We start from the raw sequence: 20,970 nt of genomic DNA, 5'->3' as shown, positions 1-20,970 counted from the left end.
AAACTTGAATAGCTTTCAACATGCTTGGCATTCATTATAACATGATTCATTAACACGACAACATGGTTTCCTCGTCTTTACTGTTATCCTCTGATATTTTGACCGAAAAGAAATCTACCAATCTGATTCGTGAAATTTTCAATCATTTTGAAGAAGAAAATTTTCCAAGTTTTCATCGTGAATTACCCAGATGTAAGGTTACGCTATTCACCTCCCCATCCCTCATCCTTCCCCCAACACCTTGAATTAGGTTATTTTTGAATATTAGGCTATTTTTACGCTACTAAACAGTTTTTAAAAACATTTTGTGTACCTCCTTTACATTATCTCTACAAATTTGTTTAAGGACGTGCGAGGTACACGAGCCGAATGGACCGCAACCAGCTCCTTGAAGGTCTGTGAAAATATTTAAAAAAACATCAATGACAACCCGGCCATCTGAAAGTTATTAACGTCTTTCGATGCCACTCCTGAGCTCTTGATGGGCTATGTATTTCTGGTGGGTCACAGTTTCCGTGCTGTCTTGCAGTTCGCAGCTAATTTCTTCCAATTTACAAGAAATACAAGTAATCCTCTTCTCCCATTCATCCATCCTCTGAAGCATTTGTCTGAAAGATGTCTCCGCTGCCTTCATACAACTGTGATATTCTGCGGAAGATATCATTACTGAGATGTGAGTGCTTGAATCCTTGGTAGAAGATGGTGATGTCCCCATCTTCTGTTGATTAATCGTTGTGTCAATCGCCTTTTCTGGTTCACCTTGCCTTGAAGTTTGCACTTTAACCGTTGAGAGCCTTTCTGACTTCTTCGCATTGTCTTGAAAATCGGTGTCTCCATCATGTTTGTCCAAGTGAGATGCCATGATGATCCAGTGAACAGTGAGGCAGAAGTTGAGGTCCAGTAGCTAATTCCTCACTGAAATATTCAGATAATTATTATCCAGGCGGCAACTTTCTTGCAAGATATTCCTTGTGACGCGAGGCGGAAAACACTTTTCAGCTCAGCAGAAGGCGGCAGTTCTAAGAGACATAGAGACTGGGTGTAAATGATACAGAAGTAATTCGAAAAAATACATAAAACTTAAAATATTTACGGTAATTGCCATCTAGTTTCTTAAAACGATACAATTTGTCGGAAACATTTAAGTTTTTAGTGCGACCACCCTCCCCGAACCCTCGTTTCGCTTCAACAGACATTGCGGACACGGAGTCTGCTGCACAAGAAATGGTCTTTCACTTTAACTGTCAACAACTGTTTGACCCTGACTAGGAATGGAAACGTATAAAGTCAGTCCTCGCGCTCCAGGTTCATCCAGAATCCCAAACATTGTCCCTTTTTGAGGTTAACGGGCAGATTTGTTTTGTCGGTATTAATGATGAGTTGACATTAAGATGAATTCAGCAAATCGCCCATGGCTGGGGCTCGTGCAATGTCATACTTACCACTAAGCTAGTCACCTGAGATACAGTCACTCCTGCGTTTTTAATAGATGCTGATGGTGCTAATGTCTAACGAGGTGTTGGTTCATTGATCATTGGTCACACGGCAGCGCAGTTCGTTTTGTGCCCTCTTAATATGTTTACTGCTGACGCCTCGCTTCAGTTCGGATTTAGTCAATCGACAGACTTACTTGCAACATTGTAATACTTAAGGCATATCATGTTTTCGTTCTTGCTAAGCAGGCTGCGTGTTTGTAAAGAAATGTACGATTTGTTTCGATTTCAAGGCTGAATAACACAATGAGGAAGCTCATTCAAGTCCCATTGCGTGATAACTGAAAATACTTTGTAAATTATTACGTAATACATTCAATACTAGCATTTAGAGATGGGCAACAAGCAGCAATTGAAACATATCCAATGCTCAGTTATATATTAAGGCAGTTGTAATTAAGTATTGAAGGAGACTGGCTCTGGGAGGTATTTCGTACTTGTCATTCTGGTATCTCACACATCGACAGGTAAATGTGTTTGCCACCCTATCACACTTAATTGATACAATTACGTTATTTAACTATATTCGGGGTTACTACTTAAATGTAAGGTGGGAGATTCGTTTGTTTATGACGGCCCGTTTCTCTCAACGATGGGTCTTATATATGCCTAATAGCGAAATAACATTAGCAGAAATCCAAATTTCACATATCTATTTCCTCCCACTTTGCATTTTTTTATTAAAATCGTTTTATGATTCTGTTTCTTCTCATCTGTCTCTTTACTATTATGTTCCTCTTGTGCTCAGTCTTTCTCTGTGCGAATCCACAGCGAGTGTGAATTTTGAGAGAATAGTAACATTCCTTTCAAGATGAAGACATTTTAATACATGTGACAGACTCTGTCACGCTGCTGTCACTATATCCTGGCTCCGATTAGCATATCTCTGCTAATGCCTCTTCTCACCCTGATGAGCCTTTCATATTCTCTGGTTGTTTCTATTTTATTTTCATTGCAATATAATTCAATTTATTAGCCCTTCTACCTAATTTTCCATGTGCCGCTTTCGACTAACATGCATAATAAAAACGTGGCTAGTATGTTTTACCCAATATCAGACAGATCATGACATTAAAAAAATACTCAGTTCCAAGTGCAACATAATGTACCTCATGATTTGAATAAAGTTAAAAATCACACAACGCCAGGTTATAGTCCAATGGGTTTAATTGGAAGCACGAGCTTCCAAGTTGTGGTTGTCACCTGATGAAGGAGCAGCGCTTCGAAAGCGAGTGCTTTCAATTAAACCTGTTGGACTATAACCTGGTGTTGTGTGATTTTTGCCCAGTCCAACACGGCATCTCCAGATCATGATTAGAATATTTCATTATCGCTGTTCGATTATGTGTCCATTCACTCTCTTCATAATGTGGCACGTTATTAGTGTGTGAGTGAGACAGATACTACATTAAACTCTCGTCTAACAGGCTAAGATGAATTTAGATGCAATGAGAAAAAAAAGTGTGATTAATTTCATTTATTTTACAGTACATCGATGGTTGAACACTTTTGACGGCATGTCAGTTTTGCCCTCTGTGAGGGCATGAAAATGAGTCTTTATGGAAGTAGAGAAATCTTGATTCCGTGTCCTCAGCTCATCGTCTCCCTGGATATTTTCCTTTCTCTTCACTAGTTTTATCTGTTCTTGTACATTTTTATTTATTTTTCCCTGTCACGGCATATTATTCCAACAGTTATTCCCTGTTGACCAATTGGCCATATTGAATTTCTTCTGGGTTTGCAGTTGGGTCTCGCCCAACCAGCAAATTCCATCTCTCCCTGTAATAGGCAAGGATATTGCCCACCTGAAATTTTGCATTTTGATGAATTTAGTTTCCTTTGTTTATTGGTCATTAGGTAACTGCATCTATTTTTTTTTGAAAGAAAACGAAAAGCAAAGCCTTCTGCTCGAGTCAAAAAGGAAGTGTTACTGGTTACAAAGTACTGCGCATAATTCTGAATGCCATAGTATTTTTTCACGTCAATTCCATATCAGTTCGTGTTTAAACAGCCAAATTGAAAATTCAGCACAAACTAAATAAATACACAAATGAGGAATGGAGAGTGTGCCAACAGATATGAGTTGAGATTGGAGGAAGTTGTTGAGGATGATGAACACTGAAATAAACATATTCGGTCAGAGAGCCATAGAGTCATAGATATGTAAGCATGGAAACAAACCCTTCGGTCCAACCCGTCCATGCCGATCAGATATCCCAACTCAATCTAGTCCCATCTGCCATCACCCGGCCCATATCCCTCCAAACCCTTCCTATTCATATACCCATCCAAATGTTGCAATTGTACCAGCCTCCACCACTTCCTCTGGCAGCTCAATCTATCTACACTGTACACTCCTGTAACTCTTAATAGAGTACTTGCACATTGAGGTTAGCCGCTGACTATTATTGTGAGTTTTTTGCGATGTTTTCCGTTACTGCAGATCACGGATACAGTTGGATCCGCTATAACTTCGTAGTTCAGTTGTGGTGTAATCTTTTTTTAAAGAGAATCGCACAATAGCAACACCAACTGGTGGCGGAATCGCATTATAAACAACACACCTGTTAAAATGTCGCACTATAGAAACTGTCTCAATTCGTCGATCGTGTTATAGCGAATTCACATTAATGAAACTCGCGTTATCGTAGAACGACCTTTGTCTCACAAGAATGGTTTTGGTTTTGCAGTTTTCTCGTGAATACCAAAGCAGCTGTGTCAGTGATCTACTGCAGGCTGCCAAATTCTACCCGAAATCAAAACAATTCAACTGCATGACGGAGACGAAGATGACAACCCAACTGCAAAACAATAGAACTCACGTTATTCTTGAAGATGAGGATTTTATTTGTCAGCATCCCTACAACGCGTGCGGTTTCGTTTTAAATATCGGCATGTTTTCCTTTAATAAGTTGGGCTTTGGTTCCAGCGTCTGGGATGCAGTAAGCACATCTCTTGCTATATATGGGGACTAACACATGCGGAGTTGGTGCACGAAGTGGTATTATTTTGTTTCTCATACCCGCAAAGCAATTGTTGGATAGGATATGGAAGATATAGACTGTCGGGAATAGATGGTGACATCTTGCAAAATATCCGTATTACAGAGGAGGAAGTGCTGGATGTCTTGAAACGGGTAAAGGTGGATAAATCCCCAGGACGTTATCAGGTGTACCCTAGAACTCTGTGGGAAGCTTGAGAAGTGATTGCTGGGCCTCTTGCTGAGATATTTGTATCATCGATAGTCACAAGTGAGGTGCCGGAAGACTGGAGGTTGGCAAATGTGGTGCCACTGTTTAAGAAGGGTGGTAAGGACAAGCCAGGGAACTATAGACCAGTGCGCCTGATGTCGGTGGTGGGCAGGTTATTAGAGGGAATCGTGAGGATGTACATGTATTTGGGAAGGCAAGGACTGATTAGGGAGTGTCAACATGTCTGCGCGTGGGAAGTCATGTCTCAAAAACTTGATTGAACTTTTTTGAGGAAGTAACAAAGAAGATTGATGAGGGTGGAGCGGCAGATGTAATCTATATGAACTTCAGTAAGGTGTTCGATAAGGTTCCCTATGGGAGACAGATTAGCAAGGTTAGATCTCACAGAATACAGGGAGAACTAACCATTTGGATACAGAACTGGCTCAAAGGTAGAAGACAGAGGGTGGTGGTGGAGGGTTGTTTTTCAGCCCGGAGACCTGTCACCAGTGGAGTGCCACAAAGATCGGTGCTGGGTCCTCTACTTATTGACATTTACATAAATGATTTGGATGCAAACATAAGAGGTACAGTTAGTAAGTTTGCAGATGACCCCAAAATTGGAGGTGTAGTGGACAGTGAAGAGGGTTACCTCAGATTACAACAGGATCTTGACCAGATGGGACAATGGGCTGAGAAGTGGCAGATGGAGTTTAATTCAGATAAATGTGAGGTGCTGCATTTTGGGAAAGCAAATCTTAGCAGGATTTATACACTTAATGGTAAGGTCCTATGAAGTGTTGCTGAACAAAGAGACCTTGGAGTGCAAGTTCATAGCTGCTTGAAAGTGGAGTTGCAGATAGATAGGATAGTGAAGAAGGCGTTTGGTATGCTTTCCTTTATGGTCAGAGCATTGAGTACAGGAGTTGAGAGATCATGTTGCAGCTGTACAGGACATTGGTTAGGCTACTGTTGGAATATTGCATGCAATTCTGGTCTCCTTCCGATCGGAAAGATGTTGTGAAACTTGAAAGGGTTCAGAAAAGATTTATAAGGGTGTTGCTACAGGGAAAAGCTGAACAGGCTGGGGTTGTTTTCCCTGGAGCATTGGAGGCTGAGGGGTGACCTTATAAAGGTTTACAAAATTATGAGGGTAAATGAGGATAGGGCAAATAGACAAAGTCTTTTCCCTGGGGTTAGGGCGTCCAGAACTAGAGGGCATGGGTTTAGGTTGAGAGGGGAAAGATATAAAAGACACCTACGGGGTAACGTTTTCACACAGAGGGTGGTACGTGTATGGAATGAGCTGCCAGAGAAAGTAGTGGAGGCTGGTACAATTGCAATACTTCAGAGGCATTTGGATGGGTATATGAGTAGGAAGGGTTTGGAGGGATATGGGCTGGGTGCTGGCAGTTGGGACTAGATTGGGTTGGGATATCTGGTCGGCATGGATGGGTTGGACTGAAGGGTTTATTTCCATGCTGTACATCTCTATGAGTATGACTCTATGACAAAATAGAATAAACAGAACTCGTTACATATAACAATGCAATTAAAGATTGAATTTCACACTAAAATGTAACCTCTTCATCCCCACTCCGATAGATGTATTCATTTCTGAATTGTACATACCATTTTACTTAACTGTGACTAAATTCCTGATTTAGAGAATCTGATCACCTTTCTTGAGCCTTCATAAAACTCAATTTCAATTTTCCCCTCTCGCTTTTTCAATCAGGCACTTCAAGTATGGAAATTTAAACATAATGATCGAATGCTGAGCGAATAGATTTATTAATAGTACTATTGCCATTCTTTTGGAACAATTTTAGCAACAACAACGTTGGAATTTTAGACATGCAGCTTTAGTCAAGACTTCTGAAGAATTTCTGAAAAATAAAATCTAATGGCTATTTCTAAGTTGTAAATTTTTCCTCCAATCAAAAGAAATAAATTAGTCTTTGACAATTTAGAATGACCGTTGGAATCACCAACATTGCTTTTTAAGCTGGTAAAACTCTCACAATGAAAGCAAATTTCCATTAGCCTCCAGAACCTTCTCTCTCATATTGTTTGTTTAAAACAAATCACTATGGCTTTAAACTTAGTTGCAATTTAATCATTAAACAATTCAACATTCAAATACGTGGACTAAAACCCATGTACTATTACATCAGATCCAAACTCAAAAGTGCCAAATATTAAAATAAAGATATCTCACACACTTTACATTCCAGATTGAAAAGCAGGCATGACCAAATTTGGATTCCAATTTGGTGCACACATTGGTCACTAATGCTACTGTTAATTACATTTCTCCAAGCATGATCAATTGTATAATTTCATTTTGATTGGCCTATGGCAAGACAAGGCTCAATAGTAATCGGCTTAAAGTGTGAATATTTAATCTCTAAATGTTTCTTAAGAGTGATAGACATTGACTGATGTCACACCTTAGTAAACCTCTGGACTGATTCCTTCAACTATCATTTATCCATGGCCCATTTTGTTCATTGTAATCTGTTAATCATACTTTTGTGATATCTTGCTTAAATAAGTTGAACTTTTCCTTGCGCATTTGTTTTGTAAAGGAGATGTATGCTGTTGTTGTGTCCCAAGATTGACAATGATTTTATTTTCACTACTGCCACTTAATTGGTATGAGTCTCTCATTAAACCCAAAAATTATCAATGAATATTTTTATTTCTTTCTTACAGGCCGTTTAACGATTGATGCAAGTTCTTTGTAGATCAGACACTTGGCCACCTGTGAAACTTATACAGAGGACCACAATTTAATCACATAACATAAACAAATTATTATACTGAGTGTTTATGAAGGGAGATGTAGTAATATATCCCTATAAATTCAGCCAATATTCGGTTCTGGATAAAAGCATTCAAAAGATGATTTTATTATAATCTTCAATGCATTGCCACAAAGCCAACTCTGATACATTGATGAAGCTAAGCTAAGTTTGAACACATCTCTTTAGAATTCTAAAAATTAAAACGAAGTGAGTGTAAAAGTTTGATTATGATTTTCTTGCTAATCAAGTTTGTCCTTGTCTTACTCTCTCTTGATAAACAGTTGTTAATACAGCAGGGAGTTATTCGACCTTGAAGTATGCACATTTTTACGATCTGGCTCTCTGAAAAGGAAATTAGTTTAATATAGGCCTCGAGCATTTGGCCTGTAATTTTGAAACACTGGTCTGTTACCTTCATTCTGTTTTTAAGTCATGATGAAATTCTTTGGAACTAAAATAGGCAGTATCATGAACAGTGAGGAAGGTTATCAGATATTGCAGCAGGACCTTGATCAGTTGGACAAGTGGGCTGAGAACTGGCAAATGGAGATTAATATAGATTGATTTTGGAAAATCAAATCAAGGTAGGAGTTTCATGGTGAACGGTAAGACCTGAAAGAGTGTAATGGATCAGAGGAACCTTGGAGTTCAGGTGCATGGATCTCTGGAAGTGGAGTCACAGATAGACAGGGCAGTGAAGAAGGCTTTTGACACACTGGCCTTTATCAGTCAATGCATGATAGGAGTTGCAAAGTTAGGTTGCAGTTGTACAGGACTTTGGTGAGTTTGCACTTGGAATATTGTGTTCAGGTTTAGTCAACTTGCTATAGGGATTATGTTATTAAACTTGAAAGGGAGCAGAAGAAATTTACAAGTATGTTGTCATGACTCAAAGATCTGATATATAGGACGAGATTGGACAAGCAAGGACTTTTTTGTTTAGAGCATAGGAGGATGAGGAAGGGTTCATATAGAAGAGTATAAGATCATGAGAGGCATGGATACAGTGAATGCACTCACCCTTTTTCCAAAGGTTGGGGAACTGGAGGGCACAAGTTTAAGGGTAGGGGGAAAGAATAAAAGGGAACATGAGGGATAACATTTCTACACAGAGGATGGTATGCATGTGGAATGAGCTGCCAATGGAAGTGGTTGAGGCGAGTAGGTTAACACCATTCAAAAGGCATTTGGAAAATTACATGGATAGGAAAGGTTTAGAAGGATATGGGCCAAATGCAGGGAAATAGGGTTAGCATGGACATTTTGATCGACATGCATCAATTTGGGCCAAAGGGTCTGCTTCTATGCTGTAGGGACTCTATGACTAAGTCAAACTGAGAAGGGTTATATAATATTAAAGTACTAAAATGTACATTGATTCTAGTGATATAGAATAATATATGCTTAGCTGTCAGAATCAATATCCCTTGATTGTGTCATAAGGGCCAAACTTAATTGATTATGAAAAGTCAATTTCCTTAATAATCCTATTCTGCTTTGTAGAATTTTGAACACTTATTCTTCTTATTCTATTCAGGATTGTTTGCCCCCAGACAGTCAATGTTGTCACCTGACAGATGGCACCAGAACTGACAATTAGCAGAATCAACAATATTATTATAGAAGTCACATTTTTCTGTTTAATCTAACTTGCATGTTTTTGCTCACATATGGGCCTGAGTTCTCCTTCAAGATCCTCTGCTCCATGCCCGCAGCAATGCGCCGGCACCTAACCTCTCTACCGTCAGCCCTGCCTCAGCTGAGGGCCACACTCTCTCAGAATTGCAAAGGTCCCACTCTGTACTACATCCTCAGGAGAATTCATACTCTCAACAAACAGTATTTCAACTCCAACTCAAACATCAAAAACTGTAAGTACAACAAACTTTTATCTACCCACCTCCATAACCAGCACTCCTCAAACATTCCAGTAGATTCCCCTGGCCTCTGGAACTGCTCGGACGCCATTAGCCATGTGGATCGTGCAGTCACCATTGCCTCGCTGATTGATTATGTCACTTCTGCCCCCATTATGGTCACTTCCACAGCCACTTCCACCCCTCATAATTCCTCATGCACCACACGTGACATCACTTCCACCCCTCACATCATCGCTGATGTCACACACTCAGTGACTTCTGCACTCCTCTACTGCCATGTTTGCCACCACTTCTGCCCCCACCAATGCCACTCACCTGCAATCTGCTGACATGCCCCCCCACAGATCCCACTGTCACCATCCCCGCCCCCCCAGAACCCTGAGGGGAACACCACTCCTGCTCATGACTCCACCCCCATTCCCCTCACCACCACACCCACTCCAGTTACTGGCTCCGCCCCCACTCCCAGCTCTACACCCACACTGGATCCCAGCTCCCAGCCCTGCCAAGTTTGCACCATTCCCCCTTACCATCCCCTCACTGAGGATGAACGATCAGTCCTCAGCAAAGGACTCACCTTCATCCCCCTACGCCCATGCATCAATGAATTTAATACATGCCGTGACATCGAACACTTCTTCCGCCACCTCCGCCTCCGAGCTTACTTTTACAATCAGGACTCCCGCCCACCTTCCAAGGACCCCTTCGCCCAACACACTGCATTCACCTGGACACCTTGTGCTGGCCTATTACCCACCCTCGACCTCTTCACTTCCAACTGCCACCGGGACATTAGCCGCCTCAACCTGTCTACCCCCCTCCCCCACTCCAACCTCTCACCCTCACAACGTGCAGCCCTCCAATCCTTCTGCTCCAATCCTGACCTCACCATCAAGCCAGCAGATAAAGGGGGAGCAGTGGTAGTCTGGCGCACTGATTTCTAGACCGCTGAAGCCAAACACCAATTTGAGAACACCTCTTCCTACCACCCCTCAACCATGACCCCACCCCCCATCATCAAACCATCATCTCCCAGACCATGCAGAACCTCATCATCTCAGGAGATCTCCCACCCACAGCTTCCTAGATTACTAGATTACATTGCAGTGTGGAAACAGGCCCTTCGCCCCAACAAGTCCACACCGACCCGCCAAAGCGCAACCCACCCATACCCCTACATTTGCCCCTTACCTAACACGATGGGCAATTTACCATGTTCAATTCACCTGACCTGCACATCTTTGGACTGTGGGAGGAAACCGGAGCACCCGGAGAAACCCACGCAGACACGGGGAGAACGTGCAAACTCCACACAGGCAGTAATAGTCATAGTCCGGGAATCCCGCACTGCCCAATTCTACCTCCTTCCCAAGATCCGCAAGCCTGACCGCCCTGGCCGACCCATTGTTTCAGCATGCTCCTGCCCCACTGAACTCAGTTCTATCTATCTCAATACTGTCCTACCCCCCCTAGTCCAGGAACTCCCCACATACATTCAAGACACCACCCACGCCATCCATCGCCTCCAAGACTTCCGTTTCCCCGGCCCCCAACGCCTCATCTTCACCATGGATATCCAATCCCTCTACACCTCCATCCGCCATGACCAGGTCCTCCAAGCCCTCCGTTTCTTCCTCTCTTGACATCTCCAACAGTACCCTTCCACCGACACTCTCATTCATCTGGCCAAACTGGTCCTCACCCTTAACAATTTCTCCTTCGAATCCTTTCCACTTCCTCCAGACCAAAGGTGTAGGCATGGGAACTGTATGGGCCCCAGCTATGCCCGTCTCTTTGTTGGCTACGTAGAACAGTCCATCTTCCGTAATTACACCGGCACCACTCCCCACCTTTTCCTCCATTACATTGATGACTGCATTGGCGCCACCTCATGCTCCCACGAGGAGGTTGAGCAATTCATAAACTTCAACAACACATTCCACCCTGACCTTAAATTTACCTGGACCATCTCTGACACCTCCCTCCCCTTCCTGAACCTCTCCATCTCCGTTAATGATGACTGACTTGACACCGACATTTTTTACAAATCCACCAACTCCCACAGCTACCTGGATTACACCTCTTCCCACCCTACCTCCTGCAAAAATGCCATCCCATATTCCCAATTCCACCGCCTCTGCCGTATCTGCTCCCAGGAGGACCAGTTCCACCACAGAACACACCAGATGGCCTCCTTCTTTAGAGACCGCAATTTCCCTTTCCACGTGGTTAAAGATGCCCTCCAACACGTCTCATCCACATCCTGCACCTCTGCCCTCAGACCCCACCCCTCCAACCGTAACAAGGACAGAACGGCCCTGGTGCTCACCTTCCATCCTACCAACCTTCGCATAAACCAAATCATCCACTGACATTTCTGCCACCTCCAAACGGATCCCACCACCAGGGATATATTTCCTTCCCCACCCCTTTCCACCTTCCGCAAAGACCGTTCCCTCTGTGACTACCTGGTCAGGTCCACGCCCCCCTACAACTCACCCTCCCATCCTGGCACCTTCCCCTGCCACCGCAGGAATTGCAAAACCTGCGCCCACACCTCCTCCCTCACCTCCATCCAATTCCCTAAAGGAGCCTTCCACATCCATCAAAGTTTTACCTGCACATCCACCAATATCATTTATTGTATCCGTTGCTCCCGATACGGTCTCCTCTACATTGGGGAGATTGGACGCCTCCTAGCAGAGTGCTTTAGGGGACATTTCTGGGACACCTGCACCAATCAACCACACCCCTCTGCGGCCCAACATTTCAACTCCCCCTCCCACTCTGCCGAGGACTTGGAGGTCCTGGGCCTCCCTTACCACCGCTCCCTCACCACCAGACACCTGGAGGAAGAATGCCTCATCTTCTGCCTCGGAACACTTCAACCCCAGGGTATCAATGTGAACTTCAACAGTTTCACCATTTCTCCTTCCCACACCTCACCCCAGTTCCAAACTTCCAGCTCAGCACTGTCCCCATGACTTGTCCTACCTTCCTATCTTCTTTTCCACCTATACACTTTACCCTCCCCCTAACCTATCACCTTCATCTCCTCCCCCACTTACCTATTGTACTCTATGCTACTTTCTCCCCATCTCCACCCTCCTCCCACTTACATCTCCACCCTTCAGGCTCTCTGCCTGTATTCCTGATGAAGGGCTTTTGCCCGAAACATCGATTTTACTGCTCCTCAGATGCTGCCTGAACTGCTGTGCTTTTCCAGCACCACTCTAATCTAGACTTTGATTTCCAGCATCTGCAGTCATTATTTTTACCTATTTCAGGCTAAAACTGATGTTAATCTTAAATGTGTGAAAGCTGGGAAATATGCACTTTTCCACAAGAAAACTGGCCTGCACTTAAATCCTTTTCTGTCTGTAGAAAGGTGTTTATCGGTTCTGTGTCTTATCAGTTCTCAGTGGTGTCGCCTGGTGTTATTGCCTTTTATTCAATAGTCAGGTGAACATCTATAGCTCACCAGCCACACTTGTTCATTTTTGCTTTTATAGGCTCTTGTTTTACTTCAGTTCTTTGAGGAACAAAAGATGAGTTTTGCAAACAAGAAAGTGATTGAACTGGGTTCAGGCACTGGAATTTTGGGCATTGTGACTGTTCTTCTGGGTGAGTAATGTGGATTTTCGGCACATAAATATGCAGTGAAGCATCACATAAAATAGGAAAATAAGGAAAAATGGCAGAAGCTCAGATGCATTATTTGGATGAACAGAACTAATGTTTTAGACTGATGAACTGTTAGAACTGGAGGGCATTAGATATTCAGCATGATTTCAGCAAATTCAGCATCCGTAAAAAGGCAGTTAGTAACACATCATGGAGGCGAGGCAAAAGTGAACAAAACTAAATGGAGAAAAGAATGATTGCATGAATATCAAAAGATGATTGCACAAGGCAAGAGGAGTTTGTAATGTTTAGATAATATAGTGGGAGATGTGTGCAGGAAGTATAAATGGCAACATACAAATAGTGTCCTACTTAACTATGTGTTCTTAATGCTGGCATGATATTCACAAGAGAGTGTTTCCACCCTGTCCCACACTATCACAATACCCCAACATAAATAACATAATATATTGGCTTGGGGGGGATGGGGGGGGGGGGGGGGGATGGGGAGTGGAAAACAGATAAATATTCAGGCCAGCTTGGGAAACATTATCAAAAAACAAAACACTCCGATCCATGTAGGTGATTTGGAGGACCTCAGGCCTTCAAGACCCTGCTTTCCTCTGTTTTTTATACAGGATCCCTCAAACCTGAGACAGAGATGTTGGTCAGGGAACAGGGTTTTTTTTTTATAGTGGCAAGCAACTGGAAAACTCAGGGTCTTTTTTTGCACTTTTTAAAATAGATGTTCTGCGAATTGGTCACACAACCAACACTTTGTTTCCCCAGTGTAGAGGAGATTACATAGAGAGCTGTGAATGTTGCACACTAGATTGTGTGAACTGCAGGTGAACTGCTCCCACCTGGTGGGTGTGTTTGGGCCCATGGATCCTGAGGAGGGAAGACGTAAATGGAGAGGAATTGCACTTTCTGCGGTTGCAGGGGAAGGTGTCATGAGGCTGTGGGGAGTGGGAAGGGGCATGTTGGGAGTGAAGGAAGGGTAGACCAAGGTGTCCCTGAGGGAACAGTCACAAAATCCACTGTTGTTCTTTAGCATTTATTTCAAAGTGGTTTGATATTGGAGAAGATACTGAGGGATGAGATATATGCACATTTGGAAGAAAATGGAACAGTTAGTGACAGGCAGCATGGTTTTGTATGGGGAAGGTCATGTCTCTCCAACCAGATTGAATTTCTTTGAAGAGATGATGAGGATTATTGATAAGGGTAAGGCTGTGGATGCAATTTATCTGGACTTTAGTAAGATATTTGATAAAGTTCTTGCAGCAGATTGGTACAAAAACTAAAAGCACACAGGATTCAGGATAAGGTAGCCCAATGGATACAAAACTGGTTTGGTCATAGAAGACAGAGGGTAGTGGTAGAAAGGTGTTTTTCAGAATGGAGACTGGTAAACAGCGGTGTTCTATAGTGATCAGTCTTAGATACACTGTTGCTTGCAGTATATATAAATGATCTGGAGGAAACATGGTGATCTGATTAGTAAGTTTGCAGATGAAATTAGAATGGGTGGCGTTGCTGATGAGTGTGAAAGGAACAACAGGAAACAGATTGGTGACTTGGGCACAGAAATGGAAGATGATGTTTAATCCATTCAAATACGAGGTGATGCATTTTGGTGGATCAAATTTAGGTGTAAGCTACACTGCAAATGGCAGAACCTTTAAGAACATTAGCACACAGACAGGTCTGGATGTGCAGAACTACAGTTCCCTAAATGTGGCAAGTTGATTAAGAAAACAAACGGCATGCTTGTCTTCATTGGCTGGGCCATGGAGTACCAGCGTTTGCAAACCATGTTGCAGCTGTATAAAATCTTTATTAGGCCACGTTTGGAATATTGCGTGCAATTTTGGTCACCGCACTACCAGAAGGACATGGAAGCTTTGGTGGGAGTGCAGAGAAGGTTCACCAGGACGTTGCCTAGTCTGAAGTGTATTAGCTATTAGGAAAAGTAAAGCAGCCCAGGATTGTTTTCAATGGAAAGAGGATGGCTGAGAGGAGACCTTATAGAAGTCTACAAAATTATGAGAGGCACAGTTATGGTGAACAGTCAGTGGCTTTTTCCCAGGCTTGAAGGTATGTTTTTTAGCTTAGTTAGGACATGATGATGGCTCAAACTTGGAGTACCGAAGGGGCTGTTCCTGTGTTATACTTCACTTTGTTCTTTGCTCTTAATATAACTTAATAGTTTTCGAGGTGATCTCATAGAGCAAATGAAAGTCATTCACGTATTGGAAATCATTCACATGACTGTGGAATTAAAGTCTAAGTAGGGAAGGATGACACGTTTACTTCTTAAAGTAACTGAAAAATATTGTTTTTCATTTTTTTTAGGTGGAGATGCCACTATTACAGACAAACCAGAGCTTCTGAAACAAATGGAATGGAACGTTTTGGTTAATATACCTTCTTCCTGCCAATCTCGTATCAAAGTCCGTGCTCTCACCTGGGGATACGACCATATGCTGTTTTCTTCAGACTATGATTACATCCTTTGTGCAGATATAATGTATGCTTATGACAGTGCTCCTTTAATTCTAAAGACACTTCTGCACCTCAGCAACGAAAAAACGATTATTTATTTCGCCTCCACCATGTCATTTGGTCATAGTGTGATCAACTCCGGTTACCAAATTCTATTCAAGCATTTTAACTCCCAGCTTGTTTACAGAAGCGAAGTCAATGATGTTCGCGTGTATATAATGACTAAAATTATTCAAAGTGATTCAGTTCAAATCGAGCACTAAACTAAGTGTCTCGTTATTCCTTCAGTAGAAGATTTAACTGGAGAAGGGATTCCACCTCAAGTGTGAGCTTCAAAATGGCGTTTGACTGAACATGGGCTTTCCCTTTCCCGCCTTTTACCCAGGAACAAGTTAAGGGATATTTATTAGTTATGAATCAAGTTCTATATCAGTAGCGATCCAAATTAAGTAGAATATTTGACCTGACATTGAAAGATAATATTCAAACCAAACAAAATGATTAATGTGGGACATTTGGTGGTGGAGTGAAAAAAAGGCCAAATTGTACCTTTGAAAGACTAGAAATTTTCTTTGCTCTTCAGCTTACCATCTCTTTAATTTGAGCTTGCACACACTAGGCAAATTCAGTTCACTATGGCTACAATATTTTACTGTTATTCGGCCTTAGTTTAGTTAACATTTAAGTTGTGGCAATGTTTGACTACATCTAACCAGTACTGACACTTTAATTAGTTGTATTCAGTTGCTTTATTGTTTAACTATAATACATAAGAAAGATTAACGCAAAGTGTAACAGACTCTACAAGATTATTCAGTAGGGATTACACGCATTTTATTTGTATTAGATACTGGAACATTGAAGTTTTTATTATCGGGTGTTTCTCCAACACGAAGGAAAAGTTGAACTGACCGTGTTCTTTTATAGAACTAGAATTTGATGCTTTGATGCACACTAGCTTGAGGTATTTTTGCGGAAAAAATGTAACTGCTCAACTATAGAGTTTACGTTGTTTTAAAGTAGCAGCTTCACACAGAAGAGTGAAGAGACTAAACAGTTCAAATTCAGACATTCGAATCTACTTGCAAGTGAGATCGCGCTCTCGCTTTCTCTTTCCCGCTCACGCACGCACATACACCATATGTGTGAAAGAAATAACTCTTAATAACTTCGCAATCAATGGCCCGTTGAATGTTAACCGCGCTGTAATGTTCTATGTTCAATGTTCTATTTGGAAGTACAATCCTTCGGTGCGCTGCTCCTTCGTCAGGGAACTATTGGGGCAGGATCATAGGACACAGCATTTATAGCAAAACATGAAAGCATGTGCTGTATTGACCAAACCTAAACTGATGTTGAGGCTTAATCACTTAGAATGGGTTGCAGGTTTCGATTTATTAGTATATAAATCCTGGAACTTCTTCCACATCACATTCCCGAGATAATTTCAGGCTTTATACAAAAAGTGACATCTCAGCTTAGACGATGCCTTGAAGGTGTGAGGTTAGACTCGGTCTGTATTCCAATCTTGACTCAGACTGGTTCTGTTTCCAAAGTATGAATTTATAAACTGTCACATGGACTGACTGCCTACAGATTCTGTGCGTTTTGATCAAAATAGAATATATCTGCAAATATAAATCTGTAAATGCAAATTCACCCCATAGTGTGTGTGTACGTGTATGTGTGCGTGCTTGATAGAGTGCGTGCGCGAGTGTGAGGGAGTATATGTCTGTGAGAAAGTGTGCGCGTATGTCTGTGTATGTGTGTGGAACAGACAGATTCTAATCTCACACCTTTAATGCATTGTCTGAACTGAGATGCCACTTTTTTTTTAAAAAGCTTGAAGTTATTTCGGGAATGTGATTTGAAAAAAGTTCTGGGATTTGCATATTAATAAATCCAAACCAGCAACCCATTCGAAGTGATTAAGACTTAACAGTAATCAAAGTTTGTTCAATACATCGCATACTTTGATCTTTTACTATAAATTCTGTATCATATGATCCTGCTCCATCCGCTTCCGGATGAAGGAGCAGCGCTCCGAAAGATTGTACTTCAAAATAAACTTGTTGGACTATAACCTAGCATTGTGTGATTTTCAACTTTAGGAAGATTGTTACACCTAGAAAAACTTGGAAACTAAATTCACCCAAATGATATCAAGTTGGACTTCTTTTCATGCATGAGTAAAGGCTCGAGAAACTTTATGCCGCTTCACAGTGCCAGGGACCCGGTTCGGGTGTGGAGTTTGCACATTCTCCCCGTGTCTGCGTAGGTTTCCTCCGGGTGCTGCGGTTTCCTCCGACAATCTAAACATGTGCAGGTAAGGTGAATTGGCCATGCTAAATTCCCTACAGTGTTCAGGGACGTGTAGGTTACACGCATTATTCAGATGTACATGTAGAGCAATAGGGGAATGTGTCTGGATGGGACGCTCTTCGGTGGGTCAGTGTGGACTTGCTGGGTCGAAGGGCTGTTTCCGCACTGCAGGGATTCGATGGATTTTGTGCAGAGTAATTCATTGCAAACGTTCTTGGCATTGTTTGAAATTATGAAACTTCTTAAACGATTGTTTATTAGATTGTTTCCACTCCCAAGAGAATTGTTCAGTAGACTGAAAAAATCCGGGCTCAAAGAGCCTGTGGTTGAAGCATAGAAATGCTATGGACCGAATCAATTGTTATGAATTCAAACGCTTCGCCCAGGACAGCGCCAAAACCAACTTCATTGGTAACATTAAAAGAGAACAATGACTTAACTAAAAAAAAAAGCCGTTCTATGGGGAACGACTAGGCCCGTACGCCTAACCAGTAGCTGTCATCGAATTGGCACAGGCACGAGTAACAGCCTCTTTGCTTTATGAACATATCATTCCACAACAATTTGCTAGATTTGGAATGTGGATAATCTATTGAGCTGAGAAGAAAGAGCAGAATTTGTTCTTGAATAGCTGCTGGATGCACAGTGTTCTGAATTCAATACAAATATCTCTATCAAGGTTACCTATGGGGCTGCCAATCTTTTTTGAACTTGCTATGAAGCACCTTGCAACTTTCCACGACATTAAAGGTGATGCATAACTGGAAACTTTTTGTGTGAACAGGATTATAATCTGACATAAATCTGAATCATACCTATTTCGTGATTTTATTTTCAGTCCCTTATTCCTGTAAAGTGAGATTCTTCATGGTTTTGTTGGGGAGATTTAAAGTCTTTCTTGTTTATCGGAGGAGATTAGATTCCCTACAATATGGAAACAGGCCCTTCGGCCCAACAAGCCCACAGCGACCCTCCGAAGTGTAACCCACCCAGACCCATTCCAACCCCTGACTAATGCAGCAAACACTGTGGGCAACTTAGCATGGCCAATTCATCTGACCTGCAGGTCTTTGGATTGTGGGAGAAAACCGGAGGAAATTGACGCACACAAAGGGAGAATGTGCAAACGCCGCACAGATAGTCGACCAAGGTGGGAATCGAAGCCGTGTCCCTGGTACCGTGAGGCAGCAGCGCTAACCAGTGTGCCACCGCACCCACAGGCTATTGAAAACCAAGGGGAAAAGAATAAGTTTGCACTTTGTACATTAAGTTAATCCAATGTTCTGCAGGCTGCTTCATCCGACCTAGTATTGCTGCTGCAAACATCACTTCAGAAAGATTTTAGCGCTTGATTGTGCAAAGGTAGATAAGCAATTGCTAGTGGCAACAGCTATTCAAGCAGTTCAGATCATTTGGGGAAAGCTCGATAGCATAAACCAATGGCAATTTCCCAACTCACAGTCGTTTTAGAACCACACATGTGCTGAAAAACCAAAACACTAAACCACAAACTCTAAATATAAGAGCAACCAGTGCAACAAGTTCGAACTAAAGATTTGTTTTTAAAAGTCATTATACAGCCAGGTTCTATGTCGGCAATTCTTGTATGATGCTAAAACTCTAGGATACGCTGGTGATCTGAACAAAGTAATTCCAAAATTGTCTACGCTCCCTCGAACTACAGTTCCGAAAGCATTTTATTTTAATTTGAGCAGTATCTCAAGTCATTGATACTCTGAGGGCTTCATGTGAATTCGGAGACACTACATCCCAGGCGATGGTCACACTGTAGCTCGTTAGTTTAGGAGGATAGGGGACAGTCAGCGCTTGAACTTTCCAAACCTATGTCAGACATGGAAGACAAATTAGGTTGACGAATCTTGGACTGCTGCAGCGTTGCAGTAGTCATCAACCCTTCGTCATGCAATGTCTCACTAAGAACCGGGTTAAAATATGTCTCTGAGGGAGTTCTGCATGTGGATTATCGAAGGCCCAATTGGAGAGAAAAGGTAACGATTGAAATCTTACAACTAATGATTCAGAAACGAGGAGGGAAAATCAAAAGCAAGAACTTTGAAGGCTAAAGTCCCTGGATAGTCCAATTATAGGCACAGGGGTGCATAAGAATGATGTGTTATAATAGTTTAACACCTGGCTGCACAAAAAGCGGAGGGCGGCCCTAACTCACAAGATCAATTTTGGAACTTGGAGGGACTTTTAATGTGCACGTGCCACACTATAACTATGTTGACTTTAATGTCCTTACTGAATGGGAGGACTATAACATAATTTATCAGACATGTGGGCACTGGCATGAGATGTTAGTTAAGGGGAAGGGAGTCGCAGGGTGGACTGGAAGAGGAAATACAGTATAATGCGCCAATAGAAGGAGGGTTTCAAAACGCATCGTGTAGGAAATGACTGATGGACGATGATTGGGGCGAATGTAATTTCCTTCGTTGAGTTTGGCCAATAGGTGAGTGTCCGGTAAATATATGAGAATGTTTCAGACTATTAACTAGTTTCTGTAGCAGAGGTTTCAAACAGGTAAAGTGTGGACATTAATTTTCCATCCTGCAACGCTCTCAGTTCAAATGTGGAAGTGGAAATTTTGTTACACTGAAAATAGTTGTGAAACAAGCCACTATATGACAGGAGAGGGAACATTTAGCTGAGAGACCAAAAATATAGTCCAACTAACTGGAATTAAAGAATAAAAGTGGGATTACTTAGCTACTATGATAACCTATACAGATCACCAAATGAGACGAAGGTGATGGAGGAGCGAGGTTTATGCAACCATGACTAAACATCAAGAACCAGATAGGAGTGGCAATAGATGACTATAGTGGATCTATATATCAGACTGGAATATTGAGATGCGAAAGAAGTTATATTCTGCGATGTTTATGAGAGGCATTTCTTGCTTGGTGTGTTGTTTCCCACTGAAGAAAGAAGAAAATTAGATCAATAACCTGTGGATCGATTTCATCTGTGAAGCATGTTTACTGGGAAAAATCTTGTTGATCATAATTAACACAATTAGAAGTATACAGTGAAGGAAATACCACGGCTTCATTCAAGTATGAAGGTACTAAAGTCTGTAATTTGGAAATAAACCAAAATGACAAGGTCCACGTGA

At 42.0% G+C, this 20,970-nt stretch overlaps 2 protein-coding genes across 2 annotated transcripts in view; both read left to right on the top strand.

Annotated features, from left to right (window-relative positions):
* Window positions 1-4,165: 4,165 nt before the first annotated feature.
* LOC122555632 (EEF1A lysine methyltransferase 3-like) lies at window positions 4,166-15,769 on the top strand. Its single transcript, XM_043701630.2, has 3 exons — window positions 4,166-4,435; window positions 12,887-12,998; window positions 15,357-15,769. The coding sequence occupies exons 1-3, from the start codon at window positions 4,166-4,168 to the stop codon at window positions 15,767-15,769; spliced, it is 795 nt and encodes a 264-aa protein (XP_043557565.2).
* Window positions 15,770-18,172: 2,403 nt separating this feature from the next.
* The window catches only part of LOC122555633 (scavenger receptor cysteine-rich type 1 protein M130-like), a 43,253-nt gene continuing 40,455 nt past the window's right edge, over window positions 18,173-20,970 (top strand). The window contains exon 1 of the mRNA XM_087993950.1: window positions 18,173-18,239. Within this exon, the coding sequence (XP_087850076.1) occupies window positions 18,173-18,239 (67 nt within the window). The remainder of the gene's footprint in view (window positions 18,240-20,970) is intronic.

Source organism: Chiloscyllium plagiosum, unplaced genomic scaffold, assembly GCF_037043375.1.
Source record: "Chiloscyllium plagiosum isolate Xiang-an unplaced genomic scaffold, Cpla_swu_hap1 HiC_scaffold_13, whole genome shotgun sequence".
In the NCBI taxonomy this organism is placed as follows: Eukaryota; Metazoa; Chordata; class Chondrichthyes; order Orectolobiformes; family Hemiscylliidae; genus Chiloscyllium; species Chiloscyllium plagiosum.
This window is presented reverse-complemented; position numbering and strand designations above follow the sequence as displayed.